At 36.3% G+C, this 20,601-nt stretch overlaps 1 protein-coding gene across 1 annotated transcript; it reads right to left on the bottom strand.

Annotated features, from left to right (window-relative positions):
• Window positions 1-1,641: 1,641 nt before the first annotated feature.
• LOC118800122 (B-cell receptor CD22-like) lies at window positions 1,642-12,995 on the bottom strand. The gene is made up of 7 exons (XM_036560281.1): window positions 12,895-12,995; window positions 10,572-10,641; window positions 9,969-10,319; window positions 6,707-6,940; window positions 5,007-5,246; window positions 4,831-4,915; window positions 1,642-2,300 (listed from the first exon to the last, which is right to left on the bottom strand). Coding segments are annotated over exons 1-7 (987 nt in total). The 5' UTR covers window positions 12,901-12,995; the 3' UTR covers window positions 1,642-2,299.
• Between the last annotated feature and the right edge of the window lie 7,606 nt (window positions 12,996-20,601).

Genomic DNA, 20,601 nt, shown 5'->3' with positions numbered 1-20,601 from the left:
AGATTTCAATGATTATGGATGTCTAGTGTTTTTTAGCTCCACCTTAAAAAAGCATAAATTAATTTTTTTTAAAACATAAAATAAAATAAAAACATTTTAATTACTTTTTTTTACCTGGTGATATTATAGGGTACCAGATGCATATGCTTATCTTACACAAACAGCAATGAAAACAGATAAATATGCACATCCTACAGTGACCCCAGGAGCCACATACAGAACTGCATGCCCAACCCCTGTGTGCACAGAAATGTCATCTTCTTTAAACCAAGTTTAGTTCTGTGCAGGTGGGTTTGCATCACTGAGTCACTGAGCTGCCCTTCACTATTTCTGGTGAGCACTGGACACTGAGATACTTTTTGGGCCATGTAGAGGTAGAATGACACATTACACTTCATGTGGGTGCATTATTTTTGATTAAGCAAAATAATTTGTTTCTGCAGAACTATATAGTTTAGTTGCAAATTTAGCGACGTTTATCTCCTGATGCAGAAAAAAAGGAGGAGCTTCTTCAATTTAAATTATCAAACTGTATGAGGTTCAACAGTGCTGACACTTTCACTCATTCTACCCTCTCTATTTTCCATGGACTTGGTCCTCCGACTACATGACATTAGAGAGTAGATGGTTTAAATAAGTTATGTTAAAATTTGTACTCTTTTGAAGAGCTACTCCAAGTTTAAGAACATTAAACAGACAGGAGTGGCACTGTAAACTTCCCTCATTTATTAATCACTTTTCTATAATGTGGGCAGTAATTACATTTTCCAAGACAAGCTCTTCAGTTTCAGTCTTGTTTACCAAATAAAAATATGGGAATGATTCACAGTGGACTGGACAGAATGAGACTGTGATGAACGTTTAAAGGTAAAAACACTAAAAGGGCCATAATATTTAGTTTACATTGTGTTCTGTTCTGATTGGCCTCTGGTGATGATGTTAGAGTTTTTAGTCATCTGTTGGTCTGTACTGTGCCATCTAGAGGAATGTATGTGTAATTACATGCACACTTTACTATAAGGCCCATCACTGACTGACTGATATCTGGAGCTCTGTATCAGCTCACCTGACATTTCATCCATCTGCTCACTCATATTTCAGTTATTTATTAACAACACTGTTGTTATTTCACTAACAAATGTATTATTAGCTTTTTTTGTCTTCTTGGATCAATTATTAACAAAGGATCCTGCAGTCAATGAATACGACACAGAAGAACTCAGGCACTCAGGAGAACAAGGGTGAAGAAACTTGAAACAATGTTCTAATGAAATGTTGTGTTTCTACAAACAGTGATCAGAACTGTCCAGGCTGTAGTCTGTTCTGGGTTTCTTTATAAATGTGAAAGCTGTACAATAAAAAAAATATTAATGCCTTAAATAATATTTACCAATACATTGGATCTGGATTGAACAGTGTAGAAGACCACATTACCAATTAAACCCGTCAAATATCACACAGAACACACACATCAGCTTCAAAGCCTACCTGGCTAATTAGCAAGTCTGGCTAACAAAGACTTTGTTTTTGTTAACTTACTGTATTTAGTTTAGGCACCAGGTCTGGCCAATTTTTTTAAATGAAGAGAAGTAAACAACATCAGCACACTGTTTAAAAAAACTACATATGTTAACACAATTATTTTTATTTGATGCACTTCGAAAGTAGGAAACAGAACAGAACATACAGAAGCATATACAGAAGTTGAGCACAAGCTCACCTCACAGTTGATTTAACAAATCAAAAAAAAATATTTAAATCAATCATTTTAAAGTTGGAAGTTCATTTCTTCAGGTGGAAATTCATTCTTTCCTAAATCTATTCATTTAAAAAGCAACCCCAAATTTATTTTATTCATTTACATAAACAATAAAATATAAAATATGCACAAACATGCTGAGCTTTAATTGGTGCTGTTCAAACAGGAGTTCTTTGCTGATTTAGTGGCTGAACTGAGGCAAAATTTTTTAAACAATTTAGTTGGATGGTGTAGTAAGAAGTATGAATAGTATCACAGCCGTATGTGAGCAAAATTTTACCTGTGGGCCTTTTATCACACATTACCAGCCGACGAGTGCAATTAACTTATGAAATAACAACACTAATGGACAGAATGTGAGTCCTTCAGTCCAAAGTCAAATGCTGCCACTGCTAAGCTCTACGCATTCCTATGATTTTGACTCTTTAAACACTGTAAAACACTGGCATAATGAACATCATCCTGATTGGACAGATCTGGATCAGGTGTTGTATCACTCATCTGTTTTCGCTGCCACAGGGCTACTTCTGTCAAGTGTGATCTAAAGTGGAAAAAAGATAATAATAATTACATATTATAGATATTAATTACAATAAATAAGTATTACAGATGGCAAATCAGCAACATTTTTTTTTACAAAGTCCAGTGTGGCTAGTTTAAGTACCACTATATACAAAATGACATGTTTGTATTTATTCATTTTTTTAGCAAGCATATATACACTGAACAAATAATAATCTAAATGAATACACAGCAGAGCTCAGTCAGCATCATAGAAGCAGTGGAAAATTCCCTTTTAATGACAATGTAGAGTTACAAAGCGTTTGTATTTCTTTCTGTCAAACACATCTGGATACATGGTTTATGATACAATAACATTATACTATCTCAAATGCCCTCAAATGACCTATCATGCTGCCCCATATGTGAAAATATGAATAAGACTACATTCACATTACCAGGTTGAAGTGGAACAAATCCTTTTTTTGCCCTAATGTAACTCGTATGCTAGATCGGATCCGTATCCGATTTGTGGCTATGCGAGCTTAATGTGACACTCAGAGCGTAATTTATGTGCTTTTTTCCACTACACATCTCACCTTTTTCGTCTTCATCTTGCTCTAATAATGAACAGCTGAGCTAATCAGAGTTAATTATCTTGTCAGCAAAGCTCGTTCTGCTCGTTACTTTGTGCTGAAGTTGCACGTGACATCATTCACATGACGTTACTGAGTAGGATGTGTGTATGTGGGTCATTTCAGGACACCGGGTTCATTCACATTAGGAACGAATTTCAATCACTTACCTAAAATAGTCTGAACCATTGTGTCAGAGAGATCAGATTTGAGCAAAAAATTAGATTTTATCAATGAGGCTTGTAATGTGAACGTAGCTTAAGCTTCACTGTCCATCTCGCTTAGGATGAGAGCATCTGCTAAATGCAGGAAATTGTAAATATAAAACATCATGTGGACAGCCAGGTACGTGTATGGTGTTTCCCTGGGGAAGTGATGGCACCAGGATGCACTGTGGGAAGAAGACAAGCTGATGGAGGGAATGTAATGCTCTGGGCAATATTCTGTTGGGAAAGCCTGAGTCCAGGCACTCATGCCGACATCAGTATGACACGTGCCAACAACATTACCTATCATTGTTGGTGTTAAATATTATTTTATTTCATTTTACTTTATTTGTTCCTTATTAACTTTGTAACTTCTCTTAAATCCCTGTTTTTCCCTTGCCTTTTTGTATTAATCTCGTTTGTATGTCTCTCTTGGGTGATGTGTGGGGGCTGTGGAGAGCAGTCCTTTGTCATTTAACGACCTCCAATGGTTAGCCTATCTCACATCTGGTTATCTATAGCTTCCCAATCTAGCAATGCCATTTGCTGATGGTGATATCTCGGACCCATCCTGGTTCCTAGGGTGGGCCTCAATACCTCTATTTTAATTACAAAGGTAGAGGCAGTTGTCCATTCTGTGGGGGGTTCCGGGGGTTCGTTGAGACAAAGAGACAACTGAGGGTGTGGTTTACATTTCGTGACTATAAGTTCATCAGTGTGTAAGCTTCATTAGACTTGTTTGGTTGAGAAGACGCACGTTCATCAAACTTCATTTTCCTCAAGTCTCCACTCCTGTTTGCTTCAAAAAACCAACGGTTGCCAGCAGAAGTCAACATTGGTGACCCCCCTTCATGGCAATGGTATTCCCAGATAGCAGTGATAATTCTGCAGTTTGTAGAACACTGCAAGTTCAAGGTGTTACCCTAGCCTACAAATTCCCCAGATCCAATCAAGCATCTATGGGATGTGCTGGAACAACAAATCTGATCTACGGTGGTTCCACCTCTCAACTTACAGGACTCCAGGATCTCCTGCTAATGTCTTGGTGCTAGATACCACAGGGAACTTTCATACGTCTTATACAGGCCATGCTTCGGCAGGTCAGAGCTGTTTTTTGCAGCATGCAGAGGACCAACATCATCATATTTTGGCGCATCTGTTTTTTTGTATGTTTTCTTCTCTATATGTTGCAGTTTTATAATGACTCTTTAGTAAATGTTTAAACTTTTGAGAATTTTTCTCAACATTGCTTAGGGGTCTGTTATCTAGGAGTTGTAGGAGCCTGATAAATCTTTTAGATCACAGAGAATATATAATGCAGGCTGGTTAAAGTGAGTTTTATCAACATAAATGCATAAGGATGCATTTTAGCACAGTACATTGAGTATAACATAAACACCAAAAACCAAATATGAAATAAGCAGCAGATGAAAAACATACATTTGATTTACAGAAACTGGGCTGCAGTACATAGTCCTATATAGTAACACTTAACAGCTAATTCAGTTGAAAGATTAAAATACTTAAAGATTTAGAAAACACTTGAATAAAACTGGTCTTTTTTATTGACTTACTTGTTTACCATGCTCTTGTCTCTTTTTCTTGAAATATGGTAATGTATTTTCTTGAAAAATGTTAATAATATTGATAATAATGATAATAATAATAACATGAAACAACAGCATTAATATTTTTCCATTGGTGAAATTATAGCGTTCAAGATTCTTACCAAAAATGCCATTCAACCAGACCAATGACAATGAGAACACATGGTCCAACTCCAAGCCCAGCATACAGAGCTGCATTTCCACTCCCTGTGTGCACAGAAATGTTGAAGTAAACTGAAAGTTAAACTAAATTATCAAGTGTTTTTCAGCTTAAAAGGTTTTCTCCCATTATTTATACCTTTTACAGTGACAGTCTCTGCAGCTGATCTCTGAGATCCGTGTTCATTCTGAGCCTCACAGTAGTAGGATCCACTCTGTAGAACACTGTAACTGAATCCAGCTCCTATAGGTGAGGTTTCACCTTCTTTAAACCAGGTGTAGTTCTGCACAGGTGGGTTTGCATCACTGCTGCAGTTCAGAGTCACTGAACTGCCCTCTGCTGTTTCACCAGGGGACATTGAGACACTCTTTGGACGATCTAAAAAACACATTATGGTGGAGTGATTGAGTGGTCTATGTGAACATATTAACTACTTACATGAAACATTCAGAGTTAGAGCTTCAGAGTGTTTCTCTCCATGTTCATTACTGGATCTGCACTTGTATTCTCCACTGTCCACAGAGCTGATCTTGTTCATTGTGTAAGTCTCTCCTTTTGCTACTAATGATTCCTTTAAACCAGTTATATTCCACAGGTGGGTTTGCATCACTGCTGCAGGTCAGATTCACACCTTGGGTCATTCTACAGAAACGTCAATTTTTGTGTCCATAGCGTTTACAGATGTATTACACTTAAAAAACGTGTTAGGGTTACAATTTATTTATATTTTAAAAAAACAACAGTTATTTTAACAATTACACCCACTTGAACCTCAATTTAGCAATATTGTTTTTTAAATCAATTATCTAGAATTCCAAGCACCACAGAAGTGCTTGTCCCCACAGTCATGTGTAAAGGGTGAGGCCATATTTTGAAGAAAAAACAAGTTTTTCTGCAATTTTAACTACAATAATCTATACATGACTATGAAATATATGATTTACATGACAAATGCCAAATAAATATTATTAAATATATAATGAAAACTGTTGTCCCCAGGAGTCATTGGTGTTACCGCATAACAAAAAAATCTCTTATTTTGAAATAAAAATCACACTGATGACATCAATTGTCTTCCTTTTACCTCTTTTCTGAGGATCTATGAAAAAAGCACATGGTAAATCCACTGTGTCTTTTCAGTTATCAGAAATTGTCTCATTTAGCTCATGATTCCATATGAAGCTTTTAGTTGAAGTCACTGGTGTGACCAACTTTATTCTTAGGTAACTGTGAAAAAATAGGATACAAATGGATTAAATTACATATTTTAGTGAATATTTCATGATTGACAACATGTGGTTTGCTGTTCTGTAGCATCGATTGTTACTGTCTCTGGTGTTACCTTTCTTATGTCATCTGACTTGTCGTTGATATTTAGACTTTCAAACAAAATTATTTTTGAGTTTGACTGTCAATCATGTATTAGTCATATAATAGTCTGTAATAGTCAATTATGTAATAGTCTGTACTGAACAATTTTACCAAACATTTCCAAATGAATCATTTCTACAAGCTATTATTATTTTGTGAACATGTCTGAATACAAAATTGAAAAATAAAAAGAGTAGATATGTTCATATGCTCTTTCATAGCTTTATCTAATTAGCAAGCACCCTGTTTAAGCTCAGATGTGTTGGATCTGGGAAAATACAAAACTGTGAAGGACATAGGATCTCCAAGAAAGAATTTTTATGTTTTTCACAGTTTCTCATTGATCTACTACTTTTTTAAAAAAAGATTTCTGTATCAGCTTTGGGTTAAATTTGATCACAAACAGTTGAACATGAACCCTCAGCTTTGTTTGTTTTCTGAGACTGAATGAATGAATCTGTACTTACATCTGACATTAACAGTGACCACAGGAGAGCGAAGACCCAGTACAGCACAGCGATACCTGTCCTCATTATTACTGCTGACCGCCTGCAGGTGGAGTTGGTCAGTACTGGAGGATAAACGATGTCCATTTCTGTACCAAGTGAATGTTGGTCTGACTGTCAGACTGCAGGTGGTTTTACATGTGAGAGTGACTTTATCTCCCTCTATCACTCTCTCAGGAACCTCCACCTGGAGATCTGAGAACCAGAGAAAACAGACTCACACTGTGGAGTCTCACACTAGCTGAGTGAGTGTACATCAATGGTGTTTATTTATGCACGAACGTGGAATTATATTAAAATATAACATTGAAAACAGATCAAACCACTGCAGTTAATGCACAAATATTTTAAATTTAACTTTAAAAAAAGCATAATTTGAGTGCTGTTCACTTCCTCTTAACTGAGTCAGAGTCATATGAGTTATAAAATCATGAGTAAAATGTGTTCTAAACCTGTGCAAATTGTTGTTCCAAAGGTTTAAGTTTACATATTTACAGAATATGTAAAGAAAAAAAAGAAAAACTGCAGAACCAAATGCACTGTTCTCTCTGCAACTCACCCAAGATCACACAGTCAGGTCTACAAATTATTGAAAATCAACAAATTTGTTATTTATTTATGTCAGCCACAGCACATTCTGCTACTAATTTGTAAGGCTCTAAGTGACCTTAAAGCCCCTGTTTACACTACAGAATGTCTATCTGTTTATGTCCCAACACTTATATAGATCATAGATCTGCAGATACTGACGTTCTGAACACATTCTGTAAAATACAGAAAACATGGAGACTCTTTCAGTTAATCTGCTTCTAAACTGCAGAACTCAAATCCACCTTTTATTAGACAGTCAAGCTCAGAGCTCACTTTTAAGAAACATCTAAAAACTCTTTAACTTGGCATTTAATTAAAACTCTGCTTCTCTTGATATTTATCTTTTCAATTTGACCTGTGTCTATTTTTATATGATTTTAATCTACTCATAATTTCTTGTATTACTGTTGAGCTTTATCACCTGTCTGTAAAGCACTTTGGGCTGCCACTGGACATAAAACGTGCTATATACATAAATATATATAGCACTATGTATCTTGGAGCACCAGACTTTCAGGTTTAGGTAAGGTATAGGATTTGTGTGTGTTATTCCCTCAATTACTTCTCTTACAACAAGGTGTACGTGTTTGTTAAACCTCAGAAAAAGGAAGACTGAAATAGAGTTTACCTAAATAAATAAATAAATAGCTAGACTATACAGTTCTGAAACAGCAACTTATGGAAAGATGAGACAAAGATCAACTTGTATCAGACTGATGGGAAAGAGAAGAGAATGGAGAAGAGAAGGAACTGCTCTTGATCCAAAGCATGTTAAATTCAAAGTCATTCTTGTAAGAGGTGGTGTTAACTGAATGTGTACATGCTACAACCTAAGTTCTGCTAGTAAAAGTTTAAAACATTTTGATGTAAAAAACATGTTTCCAGTGGGATCTATGCCAAGGTCACATGGTCTCCCATCTGCAGCACATGGAGAGACAGCACACAGACTATTCTGCATGTCCAGCTCCAGCTCCACCCAGGCTTCCCCCTCTAGAGACTCTGAACATGAACTCTACTACTATTTTGTGTTGACTGACTTCACCTCCAGCTCCAACTCCACCCAGGCTCTACCCACAGATAACTAAACACAGCTGCAGCTCATTCCTCGAGTTAACAGCTCACACATATATAGGCCTGTTGTTGTACCTGCAAAGTCTCTGTTGCCTCTGAAGTCATATTTCTTGTCGTCTATATGAGGACCATGCTTGGCAGTCATTCAGTTTACCTATGATTATATTTTTATACCATTAGGGGACCATGTACGTACATGATTAGGAGTAGTTCTTAATGTATGCCCATTATCATGCACAAAAAATAACATTGTAAGCATAAGAATGTGTATGTGCACGACTGATGAAGAGACCCTCGGACAGTAGACGTTTCTCCTTCACACAACACAATTATTAGTGTGTAAGGCAGTACAAGCCTCATCTCAACTGTATGATAGCTGCCACTACAGTTAATGAACTACTGCTAATACAGCGCTTTTAAACACCTCAGTGTGCTGACCAACTCTGACTAATGTACTACAGTTAATGAACTACTGCTAATACAGCCCTGTTAATCACCACAGTGCGCTGACCGACTCTGACTAATGTACTACAGTTAATGAACTACTGCTAATACAGCGCTGTTAAACACCTCAGTGTGCTGATCGACTCTGACTAATGTACTACAGTTAATGATCTGCTGCTTATACAGCGCTGTTAAACACCTCAGTGTGCTGACCAACTAATGTACTACAGTTAATGAACTACTGCTAATACAGCGCTGTTAAACACCTCAGTGTGCTGACCAACTCTGACTAATGTACTACAGTTAATGATCTACTGCTTATACAGCGCTGTTAAACACCTCAGTGTGCTGACCAACTCTGACTAATGTACTACAGTTAATGATCTACTGCTAATACAGCACTGTTAAACACCTCAGTGTGCTGACCAACTCTGACTAATGTACTACAGTTAATGATCTACTGCTAATACAGCGCTGTTAAACACCTCAGTGTGTTGATCAACTCTGACTAATGTACTACAGTTAATGATCTACTGCTAATACAGCGCTGTTAAACACCTCAGTGTGTTGATCAACTCTGACTAATGTACTACAGTTAATGATCTACTGCTAATACAGCGCTGATAAACACCTCAGTGTGCTGACCGACTCTGACTAATGTACTACAGTTAATGATCTACAGCTAATACAGCGCTGATAAACACCTCAGTGTGCTGACCGACTCTGACTAACGTACTACAGTTAATGATCTACTGCTAATACAGCGCTGTTAAACACCTCAGTGTGCTGATCAACTCTGACTAACGTACTACAGTTAATGATCTACTGCTAATACAGCGCTGTTAAACACCTCAGTGTGCTGACCAACTCTGACTAATGTACTACAGTTAATGATCTACTGCTAATACAGCGCTGTTAAACACCTCAGTGAAAAGAGAAATCCACTCAGAGAAAGAATACAAACCACTTTTGGCCTGAATTCTCGTTCTCCATTTCTAAGCAGTGTGTTTCTCATGTGTTCTATGAAGGATTGATATGATTATATTACAGAACTGCTTTGTGATCCTGAACACCAGTGAATGAAGTACAGTGTCTCATTTCTGCTGATGGATCTTACCTGTGACTGAAACATCAACTCCACCTGCACCTTGATACTTTCCTCCAGGTTGGTCTGTTATAAATGTGAAGTAGTATTTACTTTGATCATTTTCTCTCACAGTCTTAAATCTGAGAGTGCAGTCACTGTGTTCATCTCCGAGGTACTGAACTCTGCCTCTGTACTCTGGATCATCTAACAGATCAGGAGGTTCTGAACCAGATGTAACCAGCTCCTTAGTCCAGAAAGCTTTTTGGACTGAGTGATTACTTGGAGGTGTGTAAGTGCACTCCATGGTCACTGCAGACCCCTTTAGAGCACAGATAGATTTAGAGTTGTAATTCACAGCCCACCCGTCCTGAGCAACAACTCCTGCAACACAAAATACAGAAATGTGTAAATTATTAATGTTTGGGTCTCAGTCAGTAAAAATGCTTCATAAAGTCTCCAATTCAGCTCATTTCTAAGGCTGCCAGAATGAAGTTTGGAATAAAAACTTCAATAAGCTGAGGTGATCTGGAGATAAAAGAGTGGGCTATGGGGGCTGCAGAATGAAGGAAAAGTAATAACAGGAATAAAAACATATTCTTATAACTTTGCAGAGACGTAACAGCTCTGACTCACCTGAGATGCAGAGCAGAAACAGAAGCAGAGAAACAGTCAGAGACATTCTGAGTGAGATCAGCAGTTCAGCCTGTATGATCATAAAAGAAAATATGACAAAATGCTTTACTTACAGAGTCAGGGTGTCAGGGTTATCAATACCCTTAAGCTGCCCAACCATTTTCATAGTGTAGACAGAAAGTGCTAAGCTGAAACATACTTCACTTTCCATTTGAGTCTTGTTATGTATCAGGCTTCCATCCTGAAACTTCATGTGATATGAAAAAATAACTCTCTGACTCATATCCACTGCTGTGGGATCAGCCCTGCCTGTGGTTGGATGTTTGTCATTTTGGGCCCAACAGGAATATTCAAAAAACAAGGTTGTAAATGATGGTGTGATGCCAAAACAAAGGCAATAGGATTTCCTGTCACTGCTGCTTCTGGATATGAAACTAAACAGTGTAGGCCATGCCTGATGGATTAAACATTTAACCAGTTGGTACACATGCAAATTTTGAAGCCAGTAAACAGAAAGGAACGAATAGTGTCTTCTAGACCTTCAGAGGAGGCCTACTGATTTCTGTGAAATAGTTTTAAACAACAACATGTCTGTACATTCTTGGTTTATTATTATTTAAAATGATCATCAAGCTTGTTATATTTAAAACATACACATTTTATAGAAATATTCTTATTTTATTGTTATGTTTAGGTTGGAAACAAAAGGGTTACATTTTTTCCCTGCTGTGGTGTCTCGGTACAAACCCAGCTCCAAAAAGGTTGAACAGTATGCAAAATGTCAATAAAAACAGAAAGCAGTTATTAATAAATTCTATTTGACCTGCATTAAACTGAAAACAATCAAAAGCACAGTATTTAATGTTTCACCTTATGAGCTTTATGTCATATGTGATGCCTGCAACACATTCCAAAACATGGTTATCACTGTCTAGCATCACTTTTCCTTTTAACAGCACTTAATAATAAAAACATCTGGGGGCTAAAGACACCATTTGATCCAGTTTTTAAAATAAAATTACTTTATATTGTTCCATTATACAAGCACTCTCCGATTATACAGCCATGTTGTTTTGATGTGCAGAATGTTTCGTGTCGTTGTCATGTTGAAAAAATAGTGGGCGTCCCTGAAATGCTGTGTTCATAGATACTTTCTTTTCTGTAAAACTGATTTCAGCACAGATTCTTTTTTATTGTACATGCCTGCAAAGGACCATGGGACATTCAGTGACTTGGAAATGTTCCTGTAGCCATTCCCTGACTTGCGCTGTTCTTTTCTCTTCATGGTGTATTTTAGGCCATGAAATAAAGGTTGAACCTTCTATGTACAGGTGTATTTATACTACAATCACCAGGAACCTCTAGACTGCACACAGTTCATCTCCTTTTAACAAATTATGTGACTTTTGACACCAACCGGCTGCAACAGTGATGATTTAGGAGAGCCATATTAAAGGAGGTGAATACTTTGTGTTTTATATTTGTAATGATTTTAATTCACTTTGCAGAGATCTGTTTTCTCTCTGACATGAAAGTGTTTCCAATGCTATATGATAATGAAACACAAAAGCTTCGAAGGGGCGAAAACTTTTTATAGTCACTCAATTTGTTAAGCTACACTGTTATAAAAGACAGTTCTTCAAGGGTTCCTCAGTAAAGAAAATGGTTCTATATAGAACCATCTATGAAAGAACCATTCATAAAGCACATACCCAACAACATAATGGTTCAGGTTTACGTTTTTTCCCATTTTCCAACTTTCAAAAGCTGGTAGAGCTGCTAAAAGTAAATTGAGACCCAGTGAATACATGGTTAGCTTGGCACCAGAATCAGCACGAAACACATGAAAAGATATGTAAACACTTTAGATAAAGTCTACGAGGAGAAGTTTAACTTCTTATTTTAAATTTTCTGTTCCGCCTTAAATGGTGCTGGTTCTAAGGGTCTACAGGAAACTAGTGCTAATGGTCACCAATAAGCCAATTCCCAATAGAAAGCAAACCATCAGGTTAATCCTAATGGTTCTAAGACTCTTTTTTCAGCAGGGTATGTATCTCAGTTGCAGTTTGTTTCCTGTTCTGGGGTCGACACTTAACGAACACCGTTTTGGTTGCTGCTGCATTGTAGCCCCCCAGCTCAGGGGAGGAAAATGTACAGGAGTGAACTTTCTGCCCGCTTGAGAATTTGTCCTGCCCATCCATAACGCCAAAACAGGAGCACTGCCTGTGCTACTATAACAGTGTTTATTATTGTGGGGTTCTAGGGGGGTTGAATAGTCAGGAACCTCTGCTCAACTAAAACAGCAATAAGAGTATTTTCCTACCTTCATTAAGCGACGTTCATCTCCTGAATCACAATAGCGACTGCGGAGAACATGAAGAGGTTAAACTGTGTTGCTGAGTTCCTCACACGTTCTTATCTTTTTGTTCCACTGGCTCCCCTCCCCTCCCCTCCCCATCCTTCCTTCCTTCTACTGAGCACAAAACATGCAGTAGTTCTTACTGGTTCAGCTGGAAAATTGTATTGCTTTGAAGAGCTACTCTATGTTTAAGAATATTAAATGGACTTGAGTGACATTGTTAACTTTCCCCCATTTAATCAGTTACTTGTATTTAATGTAATGTGTGCAGTAACTACATTTTCTAAACTAGAAATTCAGTTTCTCTTTACAGAATAAAAAAGTAGGACTGAATGATATTCAGTGTAAAAACACTACATGAGCAGTATATGGAAAGAGTGATATTATTTATCTCAGCACTGCCATTTCCTGAGCCTGGAGTTCAGAATTAGGCAAATACAATATGAGGAAGGAGAAGAGAGCATTTCTAAATAAGCACTGACCGTAGCAGAGCTGCAGCGCAGCATGTTTTTAAGCAGAAAACTGATGCACAAGGTAAATATATTAGCAGGTAAATATAAAGTTAAATATAAAGCTCAAATGCTTTATTCGGTAACACAGTAACACTTTCTATGAATGTCACCTTTGTATTATAAAGTACTGATCATAACAAATTATAAGAGCTCATAAGTCGTATTTGTCCGCTCTAAGTAAAGTGAAGCATACTGTACTAAAGCCTCCTCTAGTGTTCAGAGTGAGGCTTCAAGTTGAAGTATTTACTGAAGGATTTACTGAAACACTAAAACATACACAATAAAGCACATTACAGGCTTCAAATGTCAGATTTTACACTAGTGCTGCCATCAGTGTTTAACCCAACATGGGAAAGTCAATGTACACCACCGTTAGCTTGGTATTTGTCTTTACTTTACACTTTCCAAGCTGGGACTGACTTCATTGGCACTGACAGTATAACATTATCGACACTACTTATAATGCATTATATTAACAATTCATAATGTATAATAAACATGGCTATAAAGTGTAATTCATTTTTATAAATGTTTATAATCATGCTTATAATGCCATATGAATGCATTATAACATCTTATAAATGTGTTTATAGATGCTTACAAACGTGACATTTACAGAAAGTGTTACCGGTAGCACTTTCTGTGAAGCCCGTAAGAATAAGTCATGATAACTGTGGTTACAACTATTTGTAACTTGGTAATAATGCTTTATAAGCATACTTATAAACTGCAGTAATGCCTCATAGGGCTCTTATAATGAAATCTAATTATTTTATAACCTATAAACGGGTAGTTATACAAGTGTCACTATTCATTATAATGGCTTTTAAATGGATTATGACCCGTGCATAATTATACAGCACTCATAATACATAATAACAGTTATAACCACATTATAAATTCTTACAATGCCAACATTGAGTGCTTCAAGTAGAGTGATTGATATTTATGTTATTCTTTATTATAAATAAATGATAAGGTACTATAAACATAATTTTTGTAAAGTGAGGTGAAACATTTAATTTCCAACTAATTATAAAAAAAAAAATCTTTATTTCTCAAATTTATAAAAAAGAGAATAAGAAATTGTTCTTCTACAGAGATACATCTTTTTGTGACTGTTAGTCACTGTTACTGTTTTTTTTTTTTTACCAGAACTCCCTTTATGATTTAACCAGTCTTTACTAAGATACCTTGAGCCTTTCTGTTAACCTAAGCTGATCAGGGAATAATTTGGCCCAACAGGCAGCCAGTGGAAATGTTTTTTGATCATAATCACTGATCATTCTCTAGCATTCAAAGAGCAACTGATATTTGCTTTAGGACTGTATCATTATCATTGGTTTTCTTTCAATTTGCATGTATTCTCAATGTGTCAGTGTACGCACTGATATTTCCCAAATATGTAAAGTTTGTAATAAGTGTATGCAGTTCATACCAGACAAACTACTGATACATACTTTTCTCATGTCTGATGCCATTTTTGAGAGGGTTCTGCTGCTGGCAGCAACAGCATCATCTAAGAGGTCAATCTGTCACATTCGAAGACCTTGAGAATTGAAATTGAAAGAAATTGAAAGAAAACCAATGATAATTTGTTCAGCTGTTAACAGTCCATGCTGAAAAATCCAACTAAGACCAATATTTGTTGGTAACTGGTTTCAGATTGTCTAAGTTGGTCTTTGATGGTCAATAGCTAGATTCCTGCTGGTCTAATATGGTCAAGAAAAAAACACAAACAAACAAACAAAAATTATAAACCTTTCCCTAGCATTTCAAATATTTTCTCATTAAAAAAGTAGCATGTAACATAGAAATACGCAAAACCTACAAGTCAGAACAATATTAATAGAAAAAATGCCTTTTATTTATAGGAAAGAATTAGTAAATTAATTTAAATAAATAAATAAATAAATAAATAAATAAAAATACATGCACACATACAGACATATGTTTATGTTTTACTTAGCACTGATATCCATCATGTCGAGCAGTTTCCATCAGTTGCTTCTCCTGGTTACATCTGCAACGTTTTCGACGTTCTAAAAGGCCTCTTTTTTTGCATCCAGAGTAAAACGTCTCTTTTGTGGTTCAGGGGGTTTTCTGCATAGATCAGACTGGTAAGTCCTTTTTTATCTGTGTCATTTTATATAGCTGCTCATACAGAGTCTGTTTGTAAGTGCCACTGCATCGAAAGAGTAAAGTTTGCGCGCATATTTTTAAATCACTTCCTGTTTTTCTCTGGGATTTCTAGCTAGTTCACAGGCTAGGTGAACCAGCATTAACAACTGTCCAGATGTCTAAAGGTAAATCATATAAATGAAGCTTTTATGTATTATTTAAAAATACCTAAGCTTAAGATATACCTGACATTCATGCTTAGCCTTCAGTAGCCTATAACGTTACTCTACTCGAGAGTTACCGTCAGTTTTCTGTGACTAATGTTAGCTTAAAAACGTAGTGTAATAACCAGCTAGCTAATCTGTTTAGCTGTTTTGTTTTTGTTAGCCAAAAATGAATTGACTGAAAATCCAAACACTAAGACCAACCAGTATTTGTATTGTTTCTACAGCCTCCAATAGACGAAAAGCCCCTGGCTCTGTCACCACATCTCAGTCTCAAAACATAGGTAGGTTGTAATTTTAGATGTTATCTTACGTTCTTGTTTATTTGTTTTTAATATTAATCTGCAATCCTTCATCTTTATGCTCCAGACTTCTCCATAATGGTTGGCCGTAGTGCTTAAATCTGCTTGGTAATCTATATACTGGCAGATAATAATAGTGTTATCACGGCAGGTGTACTTACTACACAAAACTGCCACTGATCTTTCTGGTCATTCAAAACTCTCAACGTCTAATTTAAAGTTAAGTAAGTTAAGTAAAAGGTGATAAACATTAATTTATGAATGCAGCTTTTATTTTTTTTATTTTTTGTCCTGTTTTTCTCCTTCAGTCAGTGCTGCACCAAATGCCAGACATGAAATTGAGCTGCTGAAATTGCAGCTGGAGGCTGAGAAGGATAAAGGGAACCTCAGAGAAGAAACTATAAAAATACTTAAACAAGACAAAGAGCATCTCCAGTCACAACTGTCAAAGAAAGAAGAATTTATTCAGGAGCTGATCTGCTCAAAAATGGAAGAGATTCCTGGTCCAGGGAACTACCTTGGTAAGTTATTAGGAAGTTCAGATGTAACCATCATTATTTCCAGTTTCACATTTGTAAAGTGTCCCTGCATCCAAGACTTAGACTAAGTACAGTCATGACATGGATAACGTTACTCATTAGGCAGACATTTTACAATTACTAATAATGTAACTGTATAATAATTATGTATAGGGCTGCAACAATTATGCAATTAAAAACATTCTCATTGTCAAATGCATGTTTGTTTTAAATTAAATGTTGTATGTATATGAACTAAAAGTAAATATCTGCAGTAAAAATATATAAAGTTAAAGGTTTTGTTTAACTGGGTCTCAGCTGAACAGCTGTGCAGACAGAACTCTAGAGTAATGTTAAGAGTATGATTTCAAGAGTTTTTAAGAGAGTTTTAATCTGAGAGTTAAATGTCTAAAAACTCTAAAAACAAAATTAGCTTTATGGTAGCTGTGGTACTCTGGCCTATGAAGTAAAGATTTGTGTATTAATCACTGCTGCAAAATGAAAAGTGTGGCAAGTGACTGACAAGTGGCTAATTCATGAAATGAGTATCTCAAAGTAGCATTCCAGACTTCTCTAAATGGCATTAAAATGTAAATGCAAATGAATTAAAAGCTTTTAATTAAATTTGCTCTTTCTTGCAGATACCATGATAATGCATATTTTAAATTCTCCTACTGCTCTCTTACAGTAAGAAGCAGAGCCTCATGGGCACATTAGTTTTCTTTTTTTTCTGCATACTGTATATAGTATTAGAGATATTGGGATTTTTTTACATATTTATAGTTTTTTCAAGGTTTTTTCCAGTTTTTTAAAGGGTCATGGTATTTCCTTGTTTACGTAAATCAGTTTCTGTGGTTTGGTTTTGTTTGCTGCTAGTCTAAAGTCTTTATATGGTTGCTTTGTTTCTTTTTCCTAGTATTTCATAATCTTTGTTTGCTTTGTTATTGTTCAGTTGAGTTATCGTTTATTTGATGTACTTAACCCTTCAATGTCCTCACCAAGAAAAAAAGCGATGGAATTTTAATTTGTTTAAGCAATAATAAAAACAATTGGTGTTTTTTTTTTGTTTTTTTGACCCCACAATTTTTAAAATATTCACGTCTACCAAATGGTTGAGATGGCACTTTGTGACATGTATAGTGACTCAAAATGTGCTCTACCAAATGGTTGAGCAGAACATTAAAGGGTTAAAAAAAGATTACTCAATTAATCGGCAGAATAATCAAAGTATTAGCTAAAAGTAATTGATTGATATGGTCTAATAACAGAAGTCAACATGATATAATTTTTTTTTTTGACTGATTGAACCTTTACAGAAATGAAAGTGAAAGCCCATCCAAAGCATCAGATGCCTGAAAAGCCAGAGGAGTCTGATGGAGACTGTCTTCCTCTGTCTTGTCTGACTCATCTGTGAAGGTGACAAAGAAGAAATGCAAAATGCCAGCACACAAGAGAGATTTGAAGCACAAGAGAGACTCCTGAGCCCAAACCTGACTTCCATTGTGTGAGAGGTACATTTTTCAAAATAATGTGTCTTTACTTTATTCAATAAAACACTAACAAGCTAACACAGTATCACTGATACACAAGTACCACACTTTCATAGTGTTCCATGAAAGTTTATGTCAAAACTATCTGCAAATACTTTGGACTCTAAATTGATTTTTCTGTCTGTGTTCATCTCCAGAACCTAGTTATCTAGTTATTAAAGAGTTTGTGCTTCTACCAAAACATCATCATCATCATCATTAACCGCTTAGTCCAGATAGGGTCATGGTAGCAGTTGGGAGAGCAGAGAATCCCAGATGACCCTCTCCCCCGCAACTTCCTCTAGCTCATTCCCGGGGACCCAAGCCGCTCCCAGGCCAATTTGGAGATATAATCCCTTCAGTGGGTCCTAGAATGACCCCGGGGTCTTGTCCCAGTAGGCTGTGCCTGGTACACCGCCACCGGGAGGCGTCCAGGGGACCTCCTGATCAGATGCCCGAACCACCTCAACTGGCTCTTCTCTAGGCGGAGGAGTAGCAGCTCTACTCCAAGCTCCTCCCGGATGACCGAGCTCCTCACCCTATCGAGTGTAGCCCGCCACCCTGCGAAGAAAGCTCATTTCTGCCGCTTGTATTCACGATCTCATTCTTTCGGTCATTACTCAGAGCTCATGACCAAAATGACATAATTATGCACAATTTTTTTCTCTAGTCAAAAATGCAAGGTGCATTGTTACAAGATATAAGCTGGCTCTGGAAGCTTTCAAGAAAGGCAGCTCTATGAAGGCAGCCTTTGACAGCATTGGCCTGGACAGAGCCACCACTGACCGCACAGCTGTTGTTGCAGAGCTGAAAATAGCTGCATCAGAGCTCTTTGATAGCTTTGCGCCATGGAATGAGAGAGCTGAGAAACTTTCTGCTTTTGTAGAAAGGTGCTGTGGAGCAGTAACCAGTGATGTAAAGGAGGACTTTGCCAAATGAAAATAGATGGAGAGCTGTTGCTAATTGCAAATACTTTTTGAAAGTTGCTATTACTGTATTTGTTCTGATGTGGTTCCTGTGTGAAGGCAGAAGTTCCAGGCTAGACAGACACAATCAATCAGAAGTGCTTGACTCATGGCCCGTAGCTCTGTTTGTTTTTTTAAAGACTCAACAATGTTCTCTCCACATTCATTCTGGTGTATTTTTTAGTTGTCAGTTCTTTTTTCCAGAATTGTAACTTTTCTGTGCAACTGAAAAAAAGTGTAAATGCCTAAAAATTTGTTAGTTAAATTTCTCTTTTTCAGTATATGTGGTCATTGACAGTGAGCAAGAGTGTGTGCATTTTACACAGCTGGCATGCAGGTTGCCTTTCAATTTTGCCCTGCAATAAGAAAGTTTATAACATAATAAACTGCATTAATGTTTTTATGTACATGCTTTGTAATTATTTAACATTTACGTGTTCAAATTATAAATATTATAATTTAATTAATTCAATTTAATGTTTAATTCAATTAAAGGTGATTACAGTGGATTTATAATGAGAAATAATTTAAAATATAAATCATTTTACTTGAAGCACTCAATGATGGTGTTGGAAATAATGTGGTTATAATTGTTGTTATGTATTATAAGTGCTGTATAATCATGCACTGGTCATAATCAATTTAAAAGGCATTATATCGAATAATGACACTTGTGTTAGTACATGTTTATAAGTTACAAAAAAACTAATTATAGTTCATTACTGGAGTTTTTAAGTATGCTTATAAAGCATTATAACTAAGTTACAAAGACTTATAACCGCATTTATAATGACTTATACATACGGGCTTCATAGAATGTGTTAACATCACTTTTCTGTAATACGGTCAGTAATTACATTTTCCAAGACAAACACTTCAGTTTCAGTTCTGTTTACCAAATAAAAATATGGGAATGATTCAAAGTGAACTGGACAGAATGAGACTGTGATGAACGTTTAAAAGTAAAAACACTAAAAGGGCCATAATATTTAGTTCATATTCTGTTCTGATTGGCCTGTGGTGATGATGTTGGAGTATTTTTGTCATCTGTTGGTTTGTACTGCCATCTAGAGGAATGTATGTAATTACATGCACACTGTACTATAAGGCCCATCACTGACTGACAGCTGACACTTCATCCATCTTTCATTTCTGCTCACTCATATTTCAGTTATTTATTAACAACACAAATGCATTATTAGCTTTTTTTGTCTTCTTGGATCAATTATTAACAAAGGATCCTGCAGTCAATGAATATGACACAGGCTGGCACTCAGGAGAACAAAGATGAAGGAACTTAAACAATCTTCTAATGAAATGTTGCGTCTCTATAAACAGTGATCAGAGCTGTCCAGGCTGTGGTCTGTTCTGGGTTTCTTTATGAATAAAAGCTGTACAATAAAAAAAATATTGATGCCTTAAACCGAGTACACTGGATCTGGATTGAACAGTGTAGAAGACCACATTGCCAATTAAACTCATCAAATATCACACAAAACA

This window comes from Colossoma macropomum, unplaced genomic scaffold (assembly GCF_904425465.1).
Source record: "Colossoma macropomum unplaced genomic scaffold, Colossoma_macropomum, whole genome shotgun sequence".
NCBI lineage: Eukaryota > Metazoa > Chordata > Actinopteri > Characiformes > Serrasalmidae > Colossoma > Colossoma macropomum.
The sequence above is the reverse complement of the archived record's forward strand: the minus strand, read 5'-3'. Positions and strand labels throughout refer to the sequence as shown.

Bases quoted from the DNA above. Each gene is read 5' to 3' on its own strand.
- LOC118800122 (XM_036560281.1), bottom strand. The intron at 6,941-9,968 runs GTAAGATCCATC...TCTGGTTCTCAG, and splicing joins AGTTGATGTTTCAGTCACAG to ATCTCCAGGTGGAGGTTCCT. The intron at 5,247-6,706 runs GTAAGTACAGAT...TGTGTTTTTTAG, and splicing joins GGTCACTGTTAATGTCAGAT to ATCGTCCAAAGAGTGTCTCA.